Source organism: Tetrahymena thermophila (genome assembly GCF_000189635.1).
Source record: "Tetrahymena thermophila SB210 genomic scaffold scf_8254607, whole genome shotgun sequence".
Classification (NCBI taxonomy): domain Eukaryota; phylum Ciliophora; class Oligohymenophorea; order Hymenostomatida; family Tetrahymenidae; genus Tetrahymena; species Tetrahymena thermophila.
The window spans coordinates 303,810-331,701 of record NW_002476377.1 but is presented as its reverse complement, the minus strand read 5'-3'; the positions used below and the strand labels follow the sequence as shown (position 1 = coordinate 331,701).

General features: G+C 23.0%; 8 protein-coding genes across 8 annotated transcripts; 6 read left to right on the top strand and 2 right to left on the bottom strand. All coding sequences in view use genetic code 6, as the record gives it.

Moving 5' to 3' along the window:
* Nucleotides 1-10: 10 nt before the first annotated feature.
* Nucleotides 11-2,952, top strand: TTHERM_000438819 (cyclic nucleotide-binding domain protein; the record flags this gene model as incomplete). The annotated part of the gene is made up of 9 exons (XM_012798055.1): nt 11-54; nt 165-292; nt 382-1,195; nt 1,261-1,561; nt 1,621-1,743; nt 1,809-1,949; nt 2,009-2,184; nt 2,256-2,451; nt 2,509-2,952. 9 exons carry the CDS (start codon nt 11-13, stop codon nt 2,950-2,952), a joined length of 2,367 nt encoding a protein of 788 aa, XP_012653509.1.
* Nucleotides 2,953-3,664: 712 nt separating this feature from the next.
* Nucleotides 3,665-8,092, top strand: TTHERM_000438818 (cyclic nucleotide-binding domain protein; the record flags this gene model as incomplete). Its single annotated transcript, XM_012798054.1, has 7 exons — nt 3,665-3,799; nt 3,856-4,026; nt 4,107-4,780; nt 4,834-5,085; nt 5,133-5,222; nt 5,288-5,912; nt 6,161-8,092. The coding sequence occupies 7 exons, from the start codon at nt 3,665-3,667 to the stop codon at nt 8,090-8,092; spliced, it is 3,879 nt and encodes a 1,292-aa protein (XP_012653508.1).
* A 427-nt stretch (nt 8,093-8,519) lies between these two features.
* Nucleotides 8,520-13,244, top strand: TTHERM_00438830 (cyclic nucleotide-binding domain protein; the record flags this gene model as incomplete). The annotated part of the gene is made up of 6 exons (XM_001017780.2): nt 8,520-9,151; nt 9,341-9,737; nt 9,810-10,663; nt 10,912-11,923; nt 12,198-12,918; nt 12,970-13,244. The coding sequence occupies 6 exons, from the start codon at nt 8,520-8,522 to the stop codon at nt 13,242-13,244; spliced, it is 3,891 nt and encodes a 1,296-aa protein (XP_001017780.2).
* Nucleotides 13,245-14,686: 1,442 nt separating this feature from the next.
* TTHERM_00438840 (tubulin-tyrosine ligase family protein) lies at nt 14,687-19,628 on the top strand (the record flags this gene model as incomplete). The annotated part of the gene is made up of 9 exons (XM_001017781.2): nt 14,687-14,708; nt 14,790-15,372; nt 15,782-15,845; nt 15,906-16,253; nt 16,587-16,744; nt 16,800-17,470; nt 17,559-17,943; nt 17,998-18,495; nt 18,554-19,628. 9 exons carry the CDS (start codon nt 14,687-14,689, stop codon nt 19,626-19,628), a joined length of 3,804 nt encoding a protein of 1,267 aa, XP_001017781.2.
* A 532-nt stretch (nt 19,629-20,160) lies between these two features.
* TTHERM_00438850 (hypothetical protein) lies at nt 20,161-20,808 on the bottom strand (the record flags this gene model as incomplete). Its single annotated transcript, XM_001017782.3, has 4 exons — nt 20,161-20,259; nt 20,315-20,432; nt 20,500-20,591; nt 20,656-20,808. The coding sequence occupies 4 exons, from the start codon at nt 20,806-20,808 to the stop codon at nt 20,161-20,163; spliced, it is 462 nt and encodes a 153-aa protein (XP_001017782.2).
* A 389-nt stretch (nt 20,809-21,197) lies between these two features.
* On the top strand, nt 21,198-22,178 carry TTHERM_00438860 (isopentenyl-diphosphate delta-isomerase; the record flags this gene model as incomplete). The annotated part of the gene is made up of 4 exons (XM_001017783.3): nt 21,198-21,555; nt 21,611-21,742; nt 21,862-21,986; nt 22,044-22,178. The coding sequence occupies 4 exons, from the start codon at nt 21,198-21,200 to the stop codon at nt 22,176-22,178; spliced, it is 750 nt and encodes a 249-aa protein (XP_001017783.1).
* A 517-nt stretch (nt 22,179-22,695) lies between these two features.
* On the bottom strand, nt 22,696-25,347 carry TTHERM_00438870 (Serine/Threonine kinase domain protein; the record flags this gene model as incomplete). The annotated part of the gene is made up of 3 exons (XM_001017784.2): nt 22,696-23,024; nt 23,106-24,725; nt 24,795-25,347. 3 exons carry the CDS (start codon nt 25,345-25,347, stop codon nt 22,696-22,698), a joined length of 2,502 nt encoding a protein of 833 aa, XP_001017784.2.
* A 1,680-nt stretch (nt 25,348-27,027) lies between these two features.
* TTHERM_000438869 (transmembrane protein, putative) lies at nt 27,028-27,828 on the top strand (the record flags this gene model as incomplete). Its single annotated transcript, XM_012798053.1, has 2 exons — nt 27,028-27,492; nt 27,586-27,828. The coding sequence occupies 2 exons, from the start codon at nt 27,028-27,030 to the stop codon at nt 27,826-27,828; spliced, it is 708 nt and encodes a 235-aa protein (XP_012653507.1).
* Nucleotides 27,829-27,892: the final 64 nt, after the last annotated feature.

The window sequence follows — 27,892 nt, the reverse complement described above, 5'->3', positions numbered from 1 at the left end:
AGTCTGTAAAATGTCTGATTAAAAATCGTAGCTCAACAGGAAATTACTTGAATAGTAAGAATTTTAGCATACTAAAATAGCTCAAATAAAATAATTTCATTTTGATATTTTTAATTTCTTTTCTTTGAGCTAAGTGAATGGACTAATTAGATTTTAATAAATAGGCAATATGACATCAATAAATTAGATAGCATTTAAGAATAATAAAGCTATATTGAAGCAGATTCTTTTTTCGGTTCTAGGAAGATAGGAAAGAGCAGCAATGAAGCTAGCCGCAAGCAAAGCATAGGAAGTATATTAAAAATTGATTTTTAGATATTTGTGAATTTTTTAATATATAATCTAATATGAAATATTTTAATTAAATTTTTATTCACCTAGATCCAAACAGTAAAATTCCTATTTTCAGCTTGAGAAATCCTTTTGTCTTAGTATTTGAGTTTTTCATCTTTGTGATCACTTATTTGGTGTTCATCATTTATATAGTAGAGTCATTTTATGAAATGACTGTCATGCCTGAAGGAGCAGTAGATTAAACAATTAAAGGACTGATATTTTCTTGCTTTGTCTTACAAATAATCCTTAAGTTCAATATTAGCATTATAATAAGAGGTAAAGAAATAGCTGACAGAAGAGTTATTAAATTCAACTATATTAGATAAATTTATAATGGAAGATTATTTTGGGACTGCATTAGCATTCTAGGTCTACTTATAGATACTTTTAATTTTAATTTTTCTTACAAATGGCTGACTTATTTACTTTTTTACTCAAAGGCTGTTTTCATGTGGGAGTTTGATATATTTGCTCTACAATTCTTACAGCTCAGAAGAAGAACTCTAGCAATTTACAAGCTATTTAGATTGATAATGTTTATTTATTTTAATGTAAATTTAGCAGCTTGTATCTTCTATCAAGTAGGTATTTAAACATTAGATATTTATGGTGCTAATTGGATTCAAGGTATTCCTTACGCTAACATTAATGGAGAAATCAAATGGATCTATCTTTATTCTATCTATTGGAGTTTTGCTACTATGGCCACTGTAGCTTATGGTGATGTCACTCCTAAAAATCCCATTGAAACTATCTATGCATGCTTTATTATGGCTGGAGCTACTCTACAGTTTGGTTACACAATTAACCAAGTTATAGAAATTATTTCAAACATAACACAAGGCAAAGAAAAAGTAGAGTAATAAATTTGTATTAAAATCATTTTATAATTTTGTTTATCTTGTGTAATTTATTAAATAAAAGAAAACAAATCACAGCTATATAAAGATATATGAGAAATAAAAATGTAAATCAAGAATTAAGATACAGAGTCGTTCACTATGTTGAATATCAATTGATGGAAGACAAAGAAAGAGATTTAGACACAGAATAGCATATAATAGGAATGTTACCTCCTAATTTAAGAGCAGAGCTCTTTTATGAAATTAATGGCTACTTCTTTAAAAATTTTGATTGGACTTACAAATTTTCTGATTAATTCATTAGTGCTTTGTGCTATGAAATAGAAGAAGTTAATATCATGGAACAAACTGTACTTTATGAGGTGAAATTCATTTGTTATCATTTAAATCATTTTTAAATTTATTATTTACTTTATGAAAGCCCTCCTATGTAGAAAGCGAGGATGACATTAGCTTATTTTATGTTGCCAAGGGTTAAATAGAAGTTAAAGTTGATTTACCTTAATTCAATAAAGGTTAAGGTATTAAGCTACATGTAGTAACTGTAAACATCATTATAATCTTTTAATTTTTTTCTAAAAATCTTTATAAAACTTTAAAATAAATTAGGAAAATAATTTTATTGGGTTATATCCATTCGTTACTGGCACTCTTATTAAAGAAGTCTTATTCTGCAAAACAGCAGTTCGAGTTTTTATTATCAGAAGATAAAAGTTCTTGGATACAATTAAAAACTTTGACTAAGATTATGTATTTATTTATTTAAATAATTTAATTAAGATTTTTTTTAATTTACATTTATTAAAAAGAAACTTTGGAGTATTTACTAAAACAGAATTATCTAAGAGAGAAGATATGAAGAATTTGGTTTATATTGCTACAATTGCTTAACTACAGATCATATTATAGAGGAGTGTGATTTAATGAGTAGAAAGAAAACTATGTTAGACAAAAGACAATAAAATGTACCACAAATCAGGGTGACGTAATTATTTATAAACTTATATTTTTATCTAATTATTTAAAATAAATAAATTAATTAATAAATATATAAAGAACTACAACTCAAAGAAATACTTCCTTCAAAAATAAATAAACTGCTGGTTAGGATCATGTCAGCTCTTCATAGCTACAGTAAGAGCTAAAAAAAAGCTCCAGTAATATAAATTAAGATGACAAAAAAGTGCAAATTTAAGAACTTAATTAGAATGAAAACAATGAAGAAATCAAGGAATAAATAGAAGACGAAGAAGTAAACATCAATTTAAGCTATTTTTATACTTAGAAATATATTTTTATTAAAATTTAGTCTAGTCCTACAAAAATTAAAAAGGATTCTAAAAAATCTACATAAATGAATAATAAAAATGAAGATGAAAACAATGAAAATATTGATGAATTAGAAAAAGAAAGAATTAAAGCAATTAGATAAGGAATGGGATCAAAAATTTAATCTAAAGTTGCCAATGATAGTTTCATTTAATTTCAAGAATAAAATATTAATGAGCACATAAAGCATGAAATATATAATGAGGATGAGCATGATAAATGGACCTAAAGAGCAAAAATAAAAGAAAGAATAGATAGAAAATAAGCATTTTAATAAAAAAGAATTCACGCCGAACATGATGACATAGTTTACTAAATTGTAAGTAGCATTCAGAATATACTTACATAAAATAACATGTAAATTTTATTTATTTATCTTATTAAATCGTTCATATATTTTTGTTTTAATTTTAAACTAAAGTGATCTTAACTTGATGCAGAGCATAAGTTAAGAAAACCCACCCAAAAGAAGAACATCATGCCATTCTCATTACCCAGGTATGCCTAAAAGTAGCTTCAACAAGTAATGAAAACCTAAAAGCTAATCCTAAATTAGATTTGAGCATGTATTAAAAAAGAAATAAGAAAGATTCGATATTTGTTATTTTAAACATATTAATTGTAATAAATTATTTAAAATAAATAAATTTATTTAGTTTTTTATGAGTTACTTATTTTTGTAATAAATTTAATATCAAAACTATTTATAAAATTTGAAATAATTATTTTAAAATGTTTGTCAATTTTTCATTTTATTTTCAATTTTTAAAATTCTTTCTTAATTAAAATAAAAATTTAAAAATATAGCCATTTTTTGAATTGAGATATTGTAAATAAAAATGATTGGATAATATTGATTTCTTTTTACATTGTTTTAGGAATACCTCTTTGCTAATTCTCTCAAAAATTGCATATTAACCACAAAAATGAACATTCTTTATTTATTTTAAGCAAAAGACAAAGAAACCTTTATTAGATTTTTTGTAAATAGCTTAGAAATATATGAATAAATGAAAAACAAATAATATTTAATTAATTAAATTGAATTAATTTTGCTTTCGTATATTTAATAGAATAATTTATTTTTAGATATTTATGAAACTAAATTAAAATAATTAAAAAGTAGTAGACTTCCAATGATAGATAACTAATGTGTGAGATATTCAACTGAGTCATAAGCAAATCATGGAAACTTTTTTCATACTGAAATAAATTAAACAGTCAACTAAAATAGATAAATCAAATAATCTCATATTGATGAATTGACTAGAGTAATTAAAATTTACAATAAAAGATTGATTCTTATTGTTGTTTAATTATACATTAGAAATATGAGATATCTCTTCAAAATTACGTTAGAGAACATCAAGAAAAATACTCTTAACTGACTTTGGATAAGTTAGATCTTTAAGACAAAGTTAAAAAGCTTGAATCTGAAAATAGATAGCTGTAAGTCAAATTAGATAGCAATTTAAAGACTCCATATGAAGTTAAAAAAGTACAACATATTTATTTATCTTAATGATATCATAAACTGTGAATATATTCAAATGGTGCTAATTAATTTTTATTTAATAGTATCAAAAGATAATATTAGAGTTAGAATAAAATCTTCTCTTTTCTGAAAATCAAAAGAGAAAGCTTTAAACTGAGATGGATATAATGAAACGCACTGTTCATTTAAGGTTATTAGTGTAGTAACAAAATATCAAGGAATCTTAAGAACTAGAAGAATAGAAGGAAAAATAGAAATAATATAGAAACCCTGAAATTGAAATGACAAATCAGGAATTACTGAAGCACATTTAAGAATTAGGTTCAGAAAAGCTATCTCCCAAAAACTACTCTTTAAAGATAAGTATGCTAGGTAAAACTATACAACAGCTGAAAGATGAACTCACAAAAAGGAATGATTATTATGAGCAGTTAGAGAATGACATCAAATTATACAAATAAAAATATGAAGAAATTTCTTGTAAGTGTGATTAATTAGAAATTGAAAATAAAAAGATAATAATAAACTGCCAAGGAGAAATAGAGCAACTCACAGATCAAAAGTAATCAGAAATTGAAACTCTCAAAAAATAAATACACCACTATTCTCAAATGTACGCAGCTGCCAATCTTAATATTGCTGAATAAAAGGAAAAATATGAAGCCAGGCAGCATAACTAAGAACTTGAAACAGATAAAATTCGTCATGAATTTTTAATTTTAGATAACTTAATACAAAAAAATGCTAGAGACTATTAGTAAATATTTATTTTCAATAATTATATGCAATTTAGTATTAAATTAATAAAAGAGAAGAGAGAATGTAAAAGGAGTAAGCTATGATGAAGATGGAAACGAGTTATAAAAAGGAAATATTTGATTTAAATGGAAAATTAGAAAATGAATTGAAAAAATATATTCGACTTTAAAACCAACATTAAGATGAAATGATTTAACTTAAAAACAAGCACAACATAGAATTTCAGGTTATTAGAAACGAGAAAATTAAAATAGCTGAGGCATTAAGACAAAAAGAAATAGACTTTATGAAACAAATTTAACAGTAAATCATTCATATTATTAATAAATATTCATTTTATTATTTCAAAGATAGGAAAGGTAAAGGTAGTAAGATGCATTAAAATACTCAAACATCATGAAGCAGATGAATGTCATAACTTAAAACAAAGGATCTGATGAGTAATTACATACTTAAATTGTTTATTCTAAAATCTAAATTAAAATATTTTAAACTATTAATGAAGCTAAGTTTTTGAGGAATAAATAAAAGAAATGAACAAGAATTTAAAATTTCAAGAAAAAGAATAAGATAGACTAAAAGAAAAGATAGATGAATACAGAATTATCATTATTGATAAGGATAAGTTAATAAAAGATAAAGATGAAATTATTGAAAAATAGAATACTGAGTTAAAGGAGATAAAGTTCTCATTAGAAAGGGAAAAAATGAAATGGGATGAATCAAAGAGGGAAGAAATACTTGAATTAAGCAAGAGGTATGAACAGAGAATTATGGAAGAAGAAGATAGGAGAGTTAATGAACTCTCAAGATAAAGAATCGAATTAACTAATAAAGTTGTCAGGATAGAAGAAAAATACAAAGAAAAAAACAACTTTTTATCAAATGAATTTGATAAAATTAAAAACATTATTAACACCAGAAATGAATTAGTTCAAGTTCAATTTTTTGATTACCAATAAGAATCTCTTCTTAAAGTAGACAAACTCCTCATTCAATAAGAATTAAAAATATAAAAAATAGAAGAATAATACTAGACTCAGATATAATAAATTGTCGATAAATACGAAGGAGACATTAAAATTTTAAAAGAGAGACACACTCGAGAAATTAATTCATTAATTTTTAAGGTAAATTTCTTTATTTTTGTATTTTCTAGAATTAATTTAAAACATTTGAATTAATCATTCATTTAATATTTTAAAAATAGTTTTTAAATTAATCATTAAATATTTAATTTCATGACTGTTAAAATTATTAAATTTAATACAAATAAATTGCTTATATTTAATGTTTGAATAAACTATTTAAGAAGTTTTTAATTAAATTTTTTAATTTCAAAATTTAACTTATTGAATTTTTAATATTTCATTCAAAGTATGAAGAAGAAGTAAAAAAACCAATGCTAAGATAAGTTCAGTTTTACAAGGAAGAATTAAATAAGATAGAATAAGATATGAATATAATTAAGTAAGAAGATTCAGAGTTTCATGTAATTAATGAAATTTTAAAGCACTGTAAAAGTGGTGAAGAAGCTGATTTACAAAAAGAGAATATTAGAATAATTTCTGAATTAAAAAATAAAGTAAAATCCTTGAATTTAGATTTAGAGCACTCATAGCAGTAAAGGAATATGCTAAGCTAAGAAAATGATGCTTTAGGGAAAAAAATAGAAATTTTAATTGAAAAACTGAATAAGTCAAAAGCAGATGTTGAAACTTAATGTGATTTCTTAACTGACGAGCTAACTTATGAAAAGAATTTGAGGAAGTAATAAGAAAAGGAATTGTAACTATAATATGAGAATTAAATTTAAAAATTAGTTAGAGATTAAGAAGAATTAGTAAAATAATTCTCTATCAAGCATAATAATTTTATCGATTTAAGCGAGGAAAGATATGAAGATCTCAAAAAGAGATATGATTTACTTCTTGAAGACACGTACAACTATAAGATCTAATGCGATCAAATCATTTAAGAATGTGATAATCTTAAAGAAGAAATTTATAAACTTTAATCTGATCAAAAGACTCTTATTAGAGAAATGGAGGATAGAGAGAAACTTTACTCAAAACTATACTAAACAGAATAAGATAAAAAATACCAATCTGATTGGAAAGAGGAGTAAAAAAGAATTAAAAAATAAATGGCTGAGCTTTCTCGTAAGAACTATTTACTTTCAGAGCTTAATAATTAATACTCTGAGGAAAATAGAGAAGGAGATGCCATAAAAGTATCTTCAGAATCTGATAATGAATAAGATTAATCTTCTCCTTTGAAAGAAAAGATTAAATCATAAATAATTGCAATATAAAATAAAAATTTTTAAGATATTAAGTAGAGATACGCAGAAAATAGCTAGGCTATAATTAATTAAGAAGAAAATAGCAGAAATTTTAAATCATCAAAATCTAAATCTTTTTATTCTAACTATGAGGATATTAGTTTATCAAGGAGTGCTTCTAAGAAACTTATGACTGAGTAATCAAATTATAATGAGGATCTCTTAAAAGAAATAAAATCTAAGCATGAAACTTTTAAAAGTTCAATTCTGAAAAGCGAAAGCTCTGCCAGAAATTTTAAAGAAGAAAAGTCATCAAAAGATGACCAGGATTTAAGTAAATTCTTAGATAATGAATAATTGAGCACACAAAAATATGAACCAAAGAGAATAATAACACAAACTCTTTCTATGAGGTAATCTGCTCATTATAAAATATAAGACACAAGTGAAGAAGAAGAGGATAATGAATCACCATAAAAAAAATAGAGACCAAATACATCTTAAAATTATTCAGCATAGTAAATAAAAAACTTAGGCAATTAAAAGAGATTATCATTTGATTCAATCCATGCCATAATCGAATCAAACCTAAATAAAAATATATCTGCATCTAAATTAACTTCAAAGTTTGGCAATAAAAATTCCTAAATTGCTTAACTAAACAAAACATCTACTTAAATTATGAGGGCTTAAACTCTTACTAGAGTATAAAGTCCTGAAAAAGTTCAGACATAACCTTAAAATATTAATAATAGCTCAGGTAAAAAAGTACTGAAGATAAACAAGCAAACAGTCAACAAACTCTACAAAAGTGAATCTTAAAAGCAAATGAAGACCTCAGAATCAACTAACAATCAATAAAATCGTCCTATTAATCAAAGTCCTTTAAAAACAAATAGTAATAACTAAAATATAATATAATAGATTAAATTGAAACCAACATATGCTGAGTTGTATAAATAAATTTTTAATTAAAGATTAAATTTCGAAGTTAAAGGTGTTCATGCTAATACTTTATTTAACTGAAATTAATTGTTAAATTGTTTCAAAAATGTTTTAATTTAAATAAATATTCAATTTAAAGTTAATCAAATGTATTGTAATTGTATATGACATTCTAATTTGTATATTTCATAAAAATCCAAAATTTAATACTCAAATTATTGATTAATGCAAATAAAAAAATAAACAAATAATCCTAACTAAATAAAGTAGTGGCTATTTGTAAAATTTTAATCCTTATTGTCCAAAAATTTAAAATTAGGTCTATAAAATTTTTTATTTTTGTAATAAATATATTGAATTTATTAAAAAGTTAGTAGAACTAAATATTTTTTTTATAGATAATTATTACTAAGTAGAGGTAGGTTTAGCTTAACCATAATATAAGCTTGCTTATATATACAGCGAGGAAAATACCAAATTTATAATTTTCAAATATAAAATAAATCTCATGATAGTAGGAGCTTTAATTTAATAATAAGAAAGAGACAAAAGTCTTTCAATTCATTGCAGATCACCCTTAGCAAATGTTTAATCATATTGCATGGACGAATTGATGGGTATATCACGAAAAGCTAAAAATTAGGAGACAAGCCCTCAAACAAACAAATAACAAAATGATTAAAACTCACATATTTCTACAAAAGACACTAAGAGTATAAGCGATGAAGAAAAAGTTATAAAAATACTTTAAAAGCCAAAAAATCTAAGATCATTTTAAGAATTAATGTTTTTGTATCAAGAATTCGAGAAGTTGGAATACTTCTAGATAATTAAGCAGAGATGTAAGGAGTTAAGATACAGAGAAGCAATAAATGCTCTTTCATACAAATTTGTTGAAAAAGATGATTTTATTATCCGTAAAAATGAAATAGGTAATGACTTTTACATTATATTTTAAGGATCTTGTTTTGTTTTGGATGAAGATGATTCTCTTACTCCTTCATAAAAGTTAGCTTAAATTACTTCAAAAAATCTTATGAATAATTTACTAGATACTGCTAAATCTCCTTCCTCCTCTAACAGGAAGGCGTAGAAATCTAGAGCTGGCTTCTCTAACTTTAGATAAGCTTTTTAAACATGGTAAAATTAAATAATTTAAAAGATATTTGTGCAAAAAAAAAAAACATGAAAAATAATTTTCAAATATTTTAATTAAATATTTTATAATTTTTTATGCATTTATTTTAATACAACTCTTTTCTAGAGCTTGAAAAAATGTTAATTAGCATATTAATAACCTAATATAGGAGATTATTTTTTATGTAATAGGAATGACAATGATGGTAGTAATCATAGTGACAGTAAATAAAATATATCTTCAGATAGAGAAGATAAAATTGTTAAAAACCAATCTTCAAAGAAAAACTCTATTATAAATTCTCCTTAGCTATCTAGTAGAAAATCAGTTTTAAGCTAACGAAATTCTATCCTTAAAATTCCATTAGCTGATGCTTCTTTTAGAAGAGAATCACTAATCCATTCTTTATTTAAAAGTTCTATACCAAATCTTAAAATAATTAAACTTCTGTCTAAAGGCGAAACTTTTGGAGAAAAGTCTATTTTAAGCAAATTTCACAAAAGGACAGCCTATGTTTAAGCTAAGGAAGATTGTCATTTAATCTATTTGTCTAAAGCTGATTACTTGAATATAATAGGCAATGAAAAAGTATTTATTTAAAGAATTCATTAAATTTTAAATATTTTATTACATAAAATTTTATATTTGCTAATAAATTAGAGATAATAAATAGAAAAAATTACTGATTTCTTGAGTGAATTCAAATTTTTAGAAGGATGGTAGTATCATGATATAAAATAGTTAAGTTAAAATTTTTACGAAGATAAATTTGCTAAGGGAGAATATGTTTTTAAAGAAGGTGATAAAAGCCAAAATATTTATATTATTAAGAGAGGTGAAATCAGTATTCAAAAGGAAGTTAATTTTTAAATACCTTAAGTAGAAAATTTAGAAGAAAGTAGACCCAAGAATTTATAGAAAAATATTGAAATTGCATGCTTGAAAGAAGGAGAAATATTTGGAGAAGAAGCTGTTATTTAATATGAATCAACCAGATGCTTTTCTGCTAAAGTAAAAAGCCAAAAATTTAAGCTAATAAAAATTAATGCATAAAAATTTTTAGATTAGCTTTGGGATCCTAACTCTAAGAAAATATTCTTACAGTAAGCAAGTTAAAAACTAAAATGGAGGTCTGATAGATATCATAGTTTAACATAGATGCATTTAAAATAGGTCAAAGAGAAAGAATAATTAGATTAAAAAAGTTATAAAGTAAAGCCTAAGATCAAAAAAATTATAGATACTCCTGATAAATAATTTGTGCTGGAAGAAAAATTTCTTTCTCCTAAAAGCTCTTTAAATTTATCAAAAAATAAAAATTCAAAGACAAACGAAAATATTTTAGTTGTTAATACTAAACTTAAGACTCCAAAATAAGATAATTAAATAGATAAAGAAGTAATTAAATAAAAGTTTACCAAATAATTTCCTATTGCCTGGTTACTTCGTTAGTAAGAAGTCACTTTAAAGGATACATTTTAGACATCTTATACTTCTAAAATTTCCGACAACATGTATTATATTATATTTCATAAATACTATAAACTACACTGCACTATTATTAATTATCTAAAAATTTAGAAAGTTTTCTACTTTAACTTTTATAAAATAAAAATATGGGAGCATATTTTATGAATAAATAAATATAAATAAATTATAATTGTAATGTTTACAGTATTAAAGAATAAATTAAAATTATCATTTTCTAAAATAAATAATTCAATCTTTTTTTCAAAAATATTTATTATTATTTTATTAAAAGATAAAAACTAAGACCGATGACATCTTTAATTGATTAAAAAAGATCTGAAATATTTAGCATGAGAATTAAAAGTGGCTAAATTAAATCTTCAGAATCTACAAACATAAAAAATATTTAAAATATAAATAACAGTAATTAAAATAAGCAAACTAAAGCTTTAGAAAATAGTAATTCTCCGAATAATAGCTTGGCTTAGAGCACATAATTAAAAAAATTTTCTCTAAGTGTAACAAATTCACCTACTAATTTTTTTATTCATCAAAACAGAAAAAGTAATTTTACTGAGGAATTAAATTAACTTTTATAAACGAGTTCCAATCATTCAAAATTTTATCCATAATCTTAAAGAAGTTCAGATTCAAAGATACCTTATTTTGATACGAATCAACCAAATAAAATTGAAGAAAACTTGTTTGATTAAAGTTTGAATTAGCTTAGCAGACCAACTTCTTCATAGACTACACCAAAAATGAGCAAATAAGCTTCTTTTGAAGGATAATAAACATAAAGGAATACAAAATTGCAGCATCAAGGATCTAAAATAGAAAATTCTCTTGAAGAAAAAGAGTTAATTAAAAAGTAAAAAGATTTTATCAAAAATAAATCTACACTACTAAGGGGTTTTTCAGCAACTCAAAAAAGATAAAATTTTTTTCATACAATGTCTATGGGAGAAGAAGAGGAACAAAAAAAAATTTTATATCTAAGAAAGTTTTTGGAAGAAAACAAAGAACAGACTCGTCTGCAAAAAACTAAAAGAGTAAGCTTAGACTATCACATTGATAAAGAAAAAAACAAATAGAAACTGTGGAAAAGCTAGTCTATTAATTTAACAAAAAATAATTTTTCAAGTCCCAGAAATCAAAATCAAAATAAAAGCTAAAACTAAGATTAAAAAGCAAAAAAAAGTAGTATTTCATCTGATCAGTTTAGCTTGTTTGAAGATGAGTATTCAAAATTTTCCAAAGAAGAATAAGAAAGATTGAGATATTAAGAAATTTAATTCGATGAAGTGATTTATTTTATTAACATTTTAAATTATTTTACAATTAATTTTTTAAATTTTAATTTTAAATAGGAAAAAATTTTTGTAAAATTAATGTTTTAAATTAATTAAAATTTATTAATTAATTTTTGAGAATTTTATTTTATTTTTTAAAATTTTATTAAATTATTTTTGAACTTTACATTTGAAAATAATTTTACAGATAAATGAGTTAAAATTTACAAATATTTAATGTCTTTTTACTTTGATTTCTAAATTTAATTAATATATAAAACTTTAGGTTTTAGATAATAATTTATCAGCTTAAATGAGCATTTTAGAAAAAGACATGATGGAGACTTTGTCAATGAAGGGACAACAAATTACAAGCTAATTGAACTAAGAGATTCAAAAATAAAATAACGATTTTATTTTAAACCTCTTTCTAAAGAAAGGAAAATATAAAGTGAACAGTCCAAGACTTCAAAGAACAATAGATTATATTAAAATATTAAAGGAAGAAGATGAATCAAAAAAATATTTGTAAGAATAAATAAAATTAGCTTTAAATAATTTGAAATAAGAATCAAATTCTGATTCACCAAAACCTCACTTTGAAGAATATGATTTAAATTTCATTTAATCTAAAAAGTAAAAATAAAAATAGGAACTTTTAGCATAAAAGTAATAAGAAAATACTAAAAACCAAAGTTAATTGCAAGAATCTTAAAAAATTTAAATATTTACATCAAATTCTTCTTAAAAAATTAATGAAAAATAAGCAAGTACACAAACGATTTAAAATAATCCCAAACAATAGCATAGAAGAATAAAGAAATCTTCATTTGCTATGAATTCATCTCAAAATTTTCTTACGTTGAGACCTTAAACAGCAGCTAGTTCTTATAAATTCTAATCTTTAACGACAGGATTTTAAGAAAAAAATAATCAAAATTAATTAAAATAACTTTTAGCTAAATCAAAAATACCAAATACTTCAAGAGTTAGCTCAAGACCATAAAGTAAGTTTATTATACTAACTTGTATTTTAATAGTTTATTTTTAAATAATAGCATCAAAACAAGATGAGGAAGAGCTTTTAAATCATAAAAAAATTATCGAAAATTAATTAAAAAGGTAAAAAAATTAAACTAGTGCATTTGAAGTAATGAACAAACTGATATTTGAAAGTGATGATAATAAAATTTAAAATACTAAAATTAAGATTAATAACTATAATTCAACACAAAATTTATTATCTTAAAAACCTCAATAATCTAGCTCAGTTTATGATCCAACTTCAAAAAAGCTGTTTATTCATAGATAGTTATTTTATAATCCAAAGTGATTTTTTTATAATATCCAGCTGAATAAAAAAATTGAATTATTAAATAGGCAAATAAATAATATTTATAATAATAATTATTTTCGTTAATAAAATAAAAAAATATCTTCAATATAAATTTCCCTTTGAATATTTTTAAATATAATAGAAAGAAAATATATATAGATACATTAAAAATTATATATTATTGTATATAATTTTGTATAAACTAAATATTTTTTTACAATAATTTTATCCAGAATTTACTTAAAATAATTTCATTAACTTTAAAAATTTCTAGAAAAATATGAAAAACCATGCAAAAATTTTATTTTGAATACAAGAAATTATATATTAAAAATGATGTACCTTAAGTACCTTTTTCATTTAATTTTAAATCAGTTATCAAAAAGCTTTTTTTTGTTTATTTAAATTTAAACTCTGTCATTTTTAAATTAAAAAAAATTTAATTTGATAAATACTGGTTACATAATAAAGGCCAGCATTGACTGTTAATAAAAATTATCAATAAATAATATATTAAAATGTATTATAGAATTTAATTAATGACAGCATATAGTTTTTTTATACTTGTTTAATAATTAATAATTAAAATATTTTCTATTACCTCAAAATTTTAAAGTCATTTAATAAATATACTGACTAGATGATAAAAAATAAATAGCATTTTAATTTTAATAAAAAATAATGTATTAGTAGCTCAAATAATATAAGGATCATGATTAATTATTGATCAGTATAAAGTATTTATTTTTTAACTCATAAATTTTATACATTTATAATAAATAATATTTATTTCTTAATAATAATTTATAGACTTTTAGATTATTGATGAGAAAATTAATATTTTTACACTTTATATTTTTAATTTGTGGTTCATATAACTTTTATTATCAAACTTAATTGTTGTTTTAGTTAAGCATTGGAGAAGTGAAAATGTATGTTGTCAATTAATCTAAATTTAGCATTTTTATAATTTAGATTCTATCTAATCGATAAAAGGTTATGGTTATTCTGGCATTTTTAAAGCTGTTTAAAATGTAATTATGAATAATTATAGCCACTGACTAAATAAAAATTGTATTTAATCCTAATTCATAAAAATAATTTATATACCTACCATTCTTCTTAAATTATATCTAATTAACTTTGATAACAATTTTCAAAGTTGATTTGATTTGATTAATAAATTAATAAATATTTAGTATAAATCTGAACTAATAAGTGATTGTTACAATTAATTCTATTTTTTATTTATTAGGCAAGTCTAAATAGATTCAAAGCTAGACTTCCAATAAATTGTAAGGCAAAATCATAGTGTTAATTATTAGGACTATTGATATATCTAAGAGTTTCTAAGAAGATCTTTCATTGATTATAATATTGTAATTGTATTCAATAATCTAATTCTATCAAAATATATTTTGATATAACAAAACAAGATTATGAGTCTTCAAAATTTAAATGGTATAAAATTTATTGGTTTTTATTTCAACAATTAGAAATCACTATGATACTTATATAATAAATTATATAAAATCAATTAAGATAAGTAACAGCTAATTTAAGATGATGAATAAATGTAAAAAGAAGAATAAAACTAGCAATTTAATTAGAAGATTGTAAATATAGATTAAGGGAGAGAAGGGATTGATTATGAAAATATTTATAACCCAAAAATTGAAGAAGGTAATTAAGAGCAAGCTGAAATAGAAATAAATCTTGAAGAGGAATAAGATGATAAATAATATCCCTTTATGTGTTTATCAGAGGTAGTTAAAATGACCAGAAATATCAAAAAGAACAAAAAAATAGTTTTTGATGTTACTGATACTATTTATAAGGTTATTAAGAATTAAGGAAGTGTTACTATGGGGTGGACTACAATAACTAGTCCTCCTTAAAACAGAGAAGAATGGAACATATGTTGGTATGATACTTACATTTCAGAGGAAGTGCTAAGAAGAATGTTGCCTTATCAAAAAATAAACCACTTTCCAGGGAGTCATAATTTGGGTAAAAAGAATTACCTTGCTGCGAATCTCACAAGAATGAGAAAGGTATTAGAAAACGAATATTCATTCTTTCCTAAAACATGGACTTTGCCTCTATAGTTTGAGGATTTCAAAAGGTTTTTTTAATTATTCTATTTACTTTAACATGGCAAAATAAATAGTTTCTTAGATACATAAAAAATATTCTAATTTATTAGCTATTCATCCATGAAAAATTCCAAATAAGTAAGTGCGTGCTCCAATAAACATAAACTGTATTATTTGACACTAAAACTTATTAGCCGAATCTAAAAAGTGACTTTGATATTCAACTTTTACAAAATATTAAATCTCCCAACTACAGCTATATCTTTTTTATTAGCCACAAATACCCAGAAGCTATTTAATTATTAAGCAGGGAAAACAAACAAACAAACAGACACAAATAAATAAATAAATTAATTAATTTATGTATCCAGAAACTTTTTATATTAAATTTATTTAAGAATACTCTTGAAATAAACAAATTATATAAATAAATATTAGGTATAATGAGAATATTAAAACTAAGAAACCTTACTATATAGTGAAACCTGAAAGCTCCTGCTAAGTAATTACAAAAGAATCGACATATTTTAATAAAATATTTCTTTTTAAAATTAAATAAAAGGGTAGAGGAATTTATTTAACCAAAAAAGTAGAGAATTTTTCATATAATGATCATTGTGTGATATAGGAGTATATAAAAAACCCATTTCTCATAGATGGCCTTAAATTTGACTTTCGTATTTATGTCTTAATTAAGAACATAAATCCACTTAAAATATTTATGTATCCTGAAGGCTTAGCAAGATTTGCTACAGTAAAGTATTAAAAGCCTAACAAAAAAAATTGCCAAAATTTTACTATGCATCTTACTAATTATGCAGTCAATAAAAAAAACCCAAATTTTATATTCAACGAAAATGATTAAAATGATGATGTAGGCCACAAAAGAAGCTTTTCATCTGTCCTCAAGGTAATTTTAGAAATAAGAAATTTCCTTTATCAGATAATTAATTAATTTCATTTTTTTCACATATTTAAATGATTATTTTTAATTACTTTTGATTTACAAAAGAAATTAATTCAATGAATTTAATTATTTTTAAATTAAAGTTTGATTGAAATTAAAATTTATTTTTTAGGCTTTTAATTTTACTTTTCATTTTGAAAAATTTGTTTTAATTTTAGTAAAATAATTTATTTTTTTTATTGTGATAAATATTTTAAGAAATTTACACAAATGATTTAACAAATTTTCTCAAATATTAATTTTAGTTTAGATTAATTATATTTTAATTTATTAAAGTAATTGCATAATATGGGAAAAGATATTCCTAAATTGTATATGGAGATAAGGCAACTTATAGTAAAAACTGTAATAAGTGTTTAACCATAACTTTCACATATTTATAGATCAAGCTAGCCCAAAGAATACTAAAATGAAATGTGTTTTGAAGTTTTAGGGTAAAAAATTAACAGTTTTTTCTCAATTTAATTGAAAAATATTTTACCAAAACAGATTTGATGTTATGATAGATAAAGAGCTAAAGCCTTGGCTGCTAGAAGTAAATCACTCAGCTTCATTCCATTGTGATTCACCATTAGATTTTTCTATTAAAAAAAATGTTATCCTTGATACGTTGAATATTCTAAACGTTTCTTCAAAGGAGAAAAAAAAATATTTAGACATTAAAAGCTAAGCTTAGTTTGCTTACAGAAAAAAAGATCAAAAGGCTTCAGCTGAAACAGAAAATAACAAAGTAGATTAAGAAAAGATAATAAAATATGAGAATAAACATAAAGGAGCATTTATAAGAATATACCCAGCAGAAGATGATCCAGCTGATTATGATAAATTACTGAAAACTGCAAGCAATCTTTGGAATGAAACAGTATCTCCTAAAAAAGTAAATCCTGCTGTTGCTGCTTAAAATAATCATAATTCTTAATCAAGTAGCTCTACTCAAAAAAATGGTGATCCAAAAAATACTAAAAGTACACCATTTAAAAAACCTGTAAGCCAAGATTCACACTCAGTGTTAAACTCTACTCAAGTAAGTCAGGCTAAGTCAGAATAAAAAACAAAAGCTCCAAACTCAACTAAAAAAAATCTTTCCTAAGTTTTTGATGATTAAAGAGATAAAACTCAAGAATCATTTTTAAATTTTCTCCCAAATTTATCCAACAAAGGTAAGCAAATCAATATCGTTTTAATTCACAGACTACTAAATAAATTATTTTATTGCTTAAGTGAACTATTTAAAAATATTAAATTTAGGAACAGAAAATTAAAACACTGGAGGCACTACATTAAGGTAGAAGCAGGGAGCAACATTTTTGGAGAACAATCCAATTAGTATTATCCCTAGTTTAAGTTAAGTTTATCTAAGAAATGATGCTAATAAATAAGTTGAAAGTTAAATGATTATGAATAATTTTGACGATGAAAATTGTTAACTTTCAAATGAAAAAGATTAACAAGAAGATATTCTATCAAATATAGTTGGCAAAAAAAGATCTATGACTTAAATTGAGTCTCATGCTAAGATGACATAGGATTCTTCTAAACAATATCTTATTCACAACTAATCATTTTAATACCCATTGACTCAATAACACTCATCTAATAAGCTCAATTAATCTCCTCATCTTTAAGATCAATAGTAACATTTATTAAATATAAATCTATGATAAATTTACTTTATTAATTATATCAGCAAGGCTTCAGTGCTAGGAAATATTGTTGGAAAAGGTTTAATATATCAAGATAATCCTAATTTAGTATAAATCCCATAATAATAAAATTAAATTAACTAAAATAATAATAACTTGAATCCTACAGTTTAATATTCAAGGAACAATCACTTTAATTAGAAAAATTTGGACAACTTCAATGAAGATGCTATTTAGCTAAAGCATAGTAAATTTAACAACTTTAATTTAGACTAAATTTAAAATTCTGCTTTGTAATACAATCCTTTCTTGGCTATGTAATAGCCTTAATCCTTAGAAAACTAAAGAAAGTTGAATATTGTTAATTTAGGAATGAGTTCTCCTGAATAAATTATAAATGAGTCTTGGTATTCTCAAACTTAGAAACCAGCCTATTTGCGAAACTCAACAAGAAAACCTTACAAAGCCTAACTGAAACCTTTATCGCAAGACTTACAAAATATGATGCAAAGAGAAAATAGAAGCAACAATGGAAATAAACTGTATTATTTTAAATTCTATATAACTTATTTTAAAACTTTTTATACAAACTCATATTAGGTCTAATATTGCAAATGATTCTGTAATATAAGCCGGAACCTAGCCAAAGTACTTGGGTGGAAGAAAAAACAACATAGCTGCAAACATAATTTAAAAATATCCTCACTATTCACACTAACAAAATCTAGAAAGTTAAAAATAAGTAGATTATACAGCAGCCGAATAAATAATTTAAAGGACTAAAAATAATTCTATGCCTTCAAAAAATTATAGGTAAGAGTTGCATTAACCATCCTTTTTGACTAACTAAAATATTAATAATAATAACAATAATATTATTGTGTCTCCATTTTAAATAAACATACAAAATAATTAATAATCAAATAATCAAATAAATAATAACACCATATTCAGCAATATAAATAGTAATAATAACAACAATAATAATAATGTAAACATAAATACTTTAAATACATAAATTTCTTTCAATTACAACAATAATAATAGTAATAACATTTCTAACTATTCAAATGGAAAGAACATCATTTAATAAGAAGTATAAATGTCCTACTCAAAAAGAAGAATATTAAAAAAGAGCATAGATAGAAAGCACGTAAAAGATATGATTATGAATGAGAGTATAGCTGGTAATTATAAAGCAGATTAGTTTTCTAAGCACTCAATTAAACCTGATTAAGTTATGATTCCAAGCTATACTTAAATAAGGAATAAGACAACAGATTCAATTGATAATTTTACAAATTAAAATAATTATTCCTATAATATTGAATCTTAGACAATAGGTGGATTAAATCATAGCAATTAAAATCAAACTGCTTAAATAATTAGCTAAAATAATACTCCAATCTTGCAAGCTATATCACCATAAGGTAAAAATATTGATTAATAGAATATAATGGCCTTAAAAAATCAAGAATAACCTCTTATAATTACATCTAACATGAACAGTTATTAAGGAAACTTGTAGAATAAAAACACTTCTAATAATTTTAACAATATTTTACTTTATGGTAATGCCTAATAAATTAACTCAAACAATCTAAACGATAATAAAATTTACTAAAAAAACTAATTTATAGTTCAACAAAATAAGCTTCTTTAAATAAAAAAATGAGACTATTATATCGCTATTTAATTTTTTTTGTCTATAAAAAATATTTGCCATATTTTCTATTTCAATACCTGATTTATTCATAGATATACTGATAGACTTGCTTACTAAAGTTTTGAAATTAATTGCTTTTTATTTAATGAGTTGTTGGCTTATATTTTAGAATATTACTAAACAAATTACTATTATAAATCAAAACTCATCAAAAAAATAAATAATTAAAGCATTAATCTTAAGAAATACTCCTCAAAACACTACTTAAAATATGAACTTTAATCTAATTTTCCTTAATTTTAGTGTTAAAATTCGCATAAATTAATAAATACACTAATATACATAAAGATGTATCTATCTATTTCTCAATAAATATCTATTTTATTTATTTGATATAATCAAGTATATAATATATTTTAATTTATTAAACAACACTTATGTATGATAAAAAAGGATACTCAAACATTTTAACTTTTTATTTATTTTTTTTTAAGTTGTTCTACTCATTATTTAAATATGAGCACTCTTTATACATTTTGTTTCAAAATGAAAAATTATCATTTTGGACAACTTAATTTGTATTTTGTTAGTCGCTAAAATTAAAGTCAGGTTTCTTAAATCCTAGTGAAAGAAGCAATATCTTTAAAATTAATAAATGGATAAATGAATTTTTGTATTTATTCTCAACAATTTACTTTAAACTTATTTCTCAAGACTAAAATTGTATTTGGCAGTTCATCTAAATCCACATTTCCTTATTCTGGGTCTATGCTCAAAATTATTTGTTCAATTTCTTCTATCAATTTATCCACTCTAAAACAATATTAAAAAAAAATAATTGAGAGACGGAAATTAAAATAGGAGGCTATAATTTTCTTACTTTTACTAGTGTTTTTTATATTCTTCTAAAATTGGCAGAACTTATTTAAGATCTTCAATATACCCGCAATAGTATCCTAATTCCAAACCTAACTAATCATTTTTAAAAATAAAGTTATTGATTACACCAACTTGTAATAAACTAGATTTGATTTACTTGCTTTCCTGTTATAAATCCTTGATCATAATACTACTTTTTTTCAGCTGCTTGTTCTAATTCTTTATCATTTTTAGCTTTTTAATAACCTTGTACATAATACTAATTCTAAATGTGGTTGATTGCTTCAAAAGGGTCTTCTTCTTATTCCATTTATAAAGTAAATTATTTATGTATGATAAACTTCTATAGATTAAAATATGCAATTAATAGAAAAAGAAATTCTATTTATCAAAATAAAAAGCCAAAAACAAATCGCATTTAATAAATAATATTAAGTAATATTTAGCATTATTCTAAATTTTAACATTCAAAAAATTTGTAAAATGATGAAATATAATAAATATTTAATTTAATGTAGAAAATTGATGAATTCTAAGATATTGCTTTAATAATATTATTAAAGCAGAAAATTAAATTAATAATATTATTAAAGTGTGTATGTCAATAAGATATTTAATATTAAATTTTGAAAAATAATATTTAATTAGATTTTTAATTTTTTAAGTTTTACATCAAAAAAAAAAAAATAAATAATAAAAATGATTAACTCTCTAATAAAACGTGCTTAGTTGAAATACATGTTTAGCACTACCTCTAAATCTGCTTCATAAGCTATGCATCAATCATAAGAATAAACTCTTTCTTAAAAGCTTATCCTTGTTAACTATTAGGATGATGTTGTGGGTTAGATTGATAAAAAAAAGGCTCATTTGAACGAATACATTTTCTCATAAGAGGCAAAACCTCACAGAGCTTTTTCCATATTTTTATTTAATGATAAGAGTTAATTGTTGCTTTAAAAAAGAAGTCAAATAAAAATAACTTTTCCCAATCACTGGACTAACACATGCTGCTCTCATCCTTTAGATTAATTTGATGAGAGAGATTAGCATGAAGGTATTTTTTTTGTTAATAAATATTGGAATATTAAGAATTTACAATTTTTGAATAGGCACTAAACTTGCAGCTTAGAGAAGATTAGATTTTGAGTTTAACATAAAAATAGACAAGCTTACTGATCTTACTTTAGTAGACAAACTACTTTACAAGTCAGCTTCTGATAAGGTTTGGGGTGAATATGAACGTATTTTATTAATTTTTACAATTTGAATGATTATTTTACCTTATAAGTATAAGCTCAATTTAATATCTTAAATATAATTAAAGCATATGTAACATATATTTAATAAATATTTACTATAGTTGACTACATATTCTTCATGAGAAAAAATCTTTCAGAAATATCTCCTAATCCTGAAGAAATAGAAGAATATGAATGGATTGATCTAAAGAACTTGGAGGAATTCCTTAAACACAAAGAAAGTTTAGTAAAAATAAATATTAAAGATAATTAATTAATTAAACATATTTTAAAATTATCATAGGGTTAAAAAACAACTCCATGGTTCCGTAAAATAATTGACAATAGATTATCAAAATGGTGGAAAGATTATGAAAATGGTCTAATTAAAGACAAAAGATTTACAAATGAAGACAATAAGCAAATACCTTTCTTCTGAGCTTATGTTATAGTTTGATTTCTTTTATAAAATTAAGCAAAATAAAATTTAGAAGGAAGTAAATAAACAAAATCTCTTAAAGGTGAATACAAAATATTTTTAATAAAAACACTATTAAATCTATGTTATTTTATAACAAGTTCATGTTTCTTAAAAAATTTTTTTTGGCAGAATAATGTTTTTAAATTTATCTTCATAATCAAAAAAATGGATCAGTCATATTTTTATTATTTAAAAACTTTGTTTATCTTAAACACATTATGTAAGTACATAGAAACATATTTTAAGCTGGATCTTTTTAATCAAAAAAATAGATTAATTAAATTTCTTTTACATTAATAATTTTTTTTTTTTTGCTTTATTATGAAAAATAAATTAAAATAGATATTTAGCCAAATAAATATCCTTTTAAAAACAAAAATGAATTGATAATTAATTAATAATCTAATTTTTTAGCATAAGAAATTTACAAAATATTAGTAATTAATATTAATAGTGTTTTTACTATATGAATGATTCAATTTAAACCTTATTTATTAATTTATTTTTTTGCTTCTTCCAATCTTCTTTAAAACTGCTTCTTAAGAGGGAATGTAATTTCGTCATCATTTTGATCAAAATCTTCATAATCATCGACTTCATCATTATATTTTTCATATTGTTCTTTCAAATATTAATCATATCTTGATTATTAATCATCTTATTATGATTATATGTCTTTAATTAACAAAGAGTCATCAACTTATTCTATTAGTCTCTTGAGTTAATCACAAATTTGTTACTTGTAATTATTGTTGTCCCTTCTTAATTGCTGCTCAAGTTCTTAAATGTTAACGTTTGCATCATCTATTATAAAAGTTATTTTATAAAATAATTCAATAAAATTTTGATAAATTATTCAAATGGAAAAAACGAGTAAATATTTACCTACGTGAATAGAAATAATCAAATAAATACAGCAGTTTCTAATGAGCTTATTTAATTCGTCCTTTTGATTGTAATTTAATTCTGTATGATTAGAGGTTACTTTGGCTGGAGTTAATACATCCAGTAGCATATCAATAAGAACAGCACGCAAATCATTATTATAAGCAGTATCAAACATCCTATTAATATTCTTAACATAATCTTTGATAAATTCTTAGAATATAGGATAGATACAGTTTTTAACTTAGCTATATTCATCGTCTGCTATGAAATCAAAGACATCAATTTCTTGCTTATTATTCTCAATATTTTTTACTAATTTCCTATATTGCTAAGGATTAAGTTCTCTCAAAGGTTGGTATTCTTAGGATTCAACTAAAGTTTAGAGATTTTTATTCATATTAAAGCACTTCTATTTGAGAATGAATAGTGAAGCTCCTATATATGATTAGAAAGGTACTTTAAATTCAAGACATTTTCCACTCAAATAAGCCAAATTTCTCATAGCTAGGAAAAGATAAAGATAGTTCTCCTAAATATCTTCAGCTTTTTTCATTAAAGCGTCACAAATCTATTTATTCTTTTATTACAACTCATTTATCTGATTTCCTTATTAGAATTAGTACTATGATGACTTTTTTAGAATGTCATTTTACTAAGGCATTTGATTCATCATATTTATCTAATTATTATTTATATTTTAGATTTAATTTTACCCTGCTATATTTGGAATTTAATTTGGAGCCAAATTGTTATTATTGTTGTTATTTCCTGTTCTATATTAATTCTAGAATTGCTGTTACTATTGCTGATTTTACTACTACTATGTTGCATCACTCTAATTATTTTAATTTACAGGGTTATTTAATTGTTATTATAGAGACAGTCTCTAAAAAGGAACAAAGTTGTTAGGCTATTAATTTAAATTAAAAAAGTTGTTCGCTTAGTTTTGTTATTGACTCTAGCTATTCACATTATTTAACTATGGATATAAATTTTTATTTTGATTTTACACCTGTTTATTTTGATCATCCTGGAGAGGATTGCCTTAGTTAGAGAAAGCTCTAAATTAATTATTGTTGGGTTACTAATTCATAGGATTCTAAATGTTATTTATCTCAGGAGGTTAGAAACTGAGAGGTACTAAACCAAATTCACGTGGTTATTCATTAGGTTTATTAACTTATTTAATTTGCTCTGCGACCTCACTCTCTTCATCAAGAGGAATAGGTTTTATTTAATTTTCAATTTAAGTATAAACCTTAATATGATTTTCCACTTTTAATTTTATGTCTTCGCTTTCACAATGAGAGGAGTTCATAAATAGGACATCATCTTCTTCTTAGAAAAAGGGTTAATTAAATATGTCTTTGAATTAAATTCTTTCTTTTGGTTCATACTTAAGCATTTTTCTAAGTAAATCCTATAGCTCATTAGATATGTCATCGAATTTTAATTATTAATTCTCAATAGCCTTTAAAAGCTAAGGTGGGCTATTTGCTTCGAAGGGAAACCTTCCTTAGCTTAACAAGTAGAATAGGACACCCACGCTAAATAATTCAGCTTCTATCCCATATTTCTCCATTTTTAAGAGCTCAGGAGCCATATACATTTTTGTTCCTTTAAAAATAAAATTATTTTTATGAATATCTTATCAATTATAAATAGCCAAAATAAATAAATAAATACCTAATACAGTCTGACATATGTTTTGATCTTCTGCAAGTTTTTTACAAAATCCTAAATCGGCTATCTTAAATTCTTTTGCATTTTTTACTAAAATATTGCTCAACTTAATATCGCGATGAAGAATTCTTTTAGAATGTAACTCTTGAAGTCCAAACAATATTTATTTAAAGTAATCCTTTAAAAACCTTTCAGAGATAAATTTAAAGGAATTCTTTCTCAAATATTCTTCTAAAGAGCCATATTAACAGTATTCTAACACTATATAAGTGTTTTCTTGATCATTTAAGCATTCTATGCACTTGACAACATAGTTGGAGTCTATTTCTTTAAGAGCTTAAATTTCATTTTAAAGTAGTTCTTTTTCTTTAGCTTTAAGGGCTTAATGCTAGACTACTTTTATAGCTACTTAAGCTTACTCTTCCCCCTAAATGACTGGTTTCTAATTTAGCACAGTTGCCAAGTATATTGCCCCTTAATTTCCTCTACCTATTTACTTGTTAAATAGATACTTATCTTGAAGGATAAGACCTTCGAAATTCTTAAGGAAAAACATAATTTGTTGTGAAATCTTTGCAAATTAATTTAATTAATAATGTATTTAATATAAATAAGCGCTATTATCAATTTATCAATGAATAATTTAAATTATCTTAATTAGAATATTTAAGATTTTTTCATCAATTTTTTTATTTTCTCTATAAAAACAAACAAAAGAATATTTAATTATATTAAGGGAATTAGAGTGCTCTCACAAGCTAATATTATATGAATTTCATATTGATTAATAAATTTTTTCTAATCATCCTATAAAATGCATTTTTTATGTATGTTTTAACTTTTTTATTTATCAATATTTTGTTAATTATCTAAAAGTCATCATTATTAGTAAAAAATTAATTAATTAAGAATGAAAATTAAAAATATTTTTCATAAGTGAATACTGACATAAATTTAATGAATAAATAAATAAAAAAATTTCTACTTTTTGATTTAAATTAATCATTTATTAAATTTATTTATGAAAAATAATTAATTTGCCTTTGAATTTAATTAGTTAATAATATTTTAGTTTATTTAATTTATATATTTGGTATCTCCTTAAAGTTTTATATTAAAACTCATTTTAGATTAAAATAAGAATAAGTTATTTTTACAAATTAGTTTTTATCTTTTATTTTTAAAATATTTTGATTGATACTAACATCTTTTTAATTCTAAACATTTTTGTTTTTAACAAGTTGAAACAAAATTTATTTATTTTTTATTTATTTAATACTTCTAATTAAATAAGGATTTGTTCATTATAAATTATTATAACATTACTAGTGAATGCTATTGATAGTTTTTTATTAAATTTTATCAAATATACAAATAAATTTAAAATTCTTCTATTTGATGACAGTTTATAATATTCTTTCTAAATTTTATATTCTTTACTCTTCATAACAGATTATACACCTTATAAATTCACAACAATTAATAATAAAAAAATTTTAATTTTAACAATATTATATTTCTATTTATTACCAAATAAAATGGTAAAAAATAAGGGATGCGATTGGTATTAGTTGTTGAGGAAATACAGTATATTGATTTTAACAATAAGAAAAAACAGGGTCCTTGTAAAATTTATATAATTATTTTCTATTTCAAATATTTAAACTTCTCAAATTAGAAGAACTTTAAGCATCTTAAGCTGCATATTAAGGATTTAAACCTTCAACTCTTTCTGCAATATAGGTACTTTGAGTTTCTAGATCCCATCCAACATAGTATGAAGTTAAAACACTCTAAGAGAGCCAAAAAGAATTGCCACATTAGATCCTCAACCTATAATATCCTTTTATAATTTCTTCAATATATTAAGAAGGGTCTATAGATAATATGTAAGGATTATTATTTTCAGTTTACAATGCAATTTTAATAGGTCCTAAGCCTTAAATATAAAGCAAATAGTACTTACCACTATCTTTTATAACATTAAAATTGTTTTATTATAAAATTTTAAATACCTAGTCACATGTAGCTTAGTCAAATTAATTATCTACCTAATTAGGGAATTTTAATTAGATTTTATTGCTTGCGACGCTAATTAATTAATCAAAAAATGTAATTTATCCATTTAATTGAAATAAAAATGGACTGTCAGAAGTTAATATCTTTACAAAGCTAGAACCTTATTTGATATAGTCTGGATTTGGTTCTTCTAAGTTAATGTATCCAATAATGCTAGATGGAGGGTCTTATTAAAGGTATCTATCGAATAAAGTAATGTAGACTCTTTATTAAGAAATCAATCTTTATTATTGTAGCTACTTCACAAATGATAATTGTTCTTATTGAGCATTTCCAAAGCATAAATTCTCGCTATCGCTAGATGTAGATAAATATTTAGTTGAAAAAACGACTGTGGCTTCAAAATTGTTAAATTGAAGGTTAGCAACTGAATTTTAGGAACCAGGTAATTATACAACTCCACATTATTATGTTTAACCGTTTAGATAAATGTTATTATTACAGAGAGAATGAGAAGAATCTATTAAGACAGATAAAAAAGCGGCACATTTTCCCATACTATATTTAATTGAAATATTTTTATAATATAAAGGGATTGAAAGTGAGGCCTGTGTACTTACAATTAAGCTTAAAAAAATAAAAAGTCCAATAAAGCTGTTTTTTGCTACCATTATTAGAATTTGTATTTTTTTTTTATTGATTTCAATTTTTTTATTATTTAATTAATATCTTTTCTAAATTTTATATTTAATTAAATATAATTTAATAAAAATAGCTCTATTTAATTACCTAAGCGATATTCTCGTATACAATAATAATGTTTATACTGATGAATATTGAAATTTCCCTTTCTTAATTAAAAATATAATAATTTCAATTTTTCTCCTTTACAAAATTAAAAGATATTTATCATTTCTTAAATTTAACTATTAATTAGAATTTCCTTACAATAATAATATATAATTAATTAGACAATCATAAGTATACTAACAATTTGATAATCAAAGAGAAGTTGTGAACTTCCTCTGCTCACTTAAGGTGCAGATAGACCCTGTCAAAATGTTTAATCAATGAAAAATTTC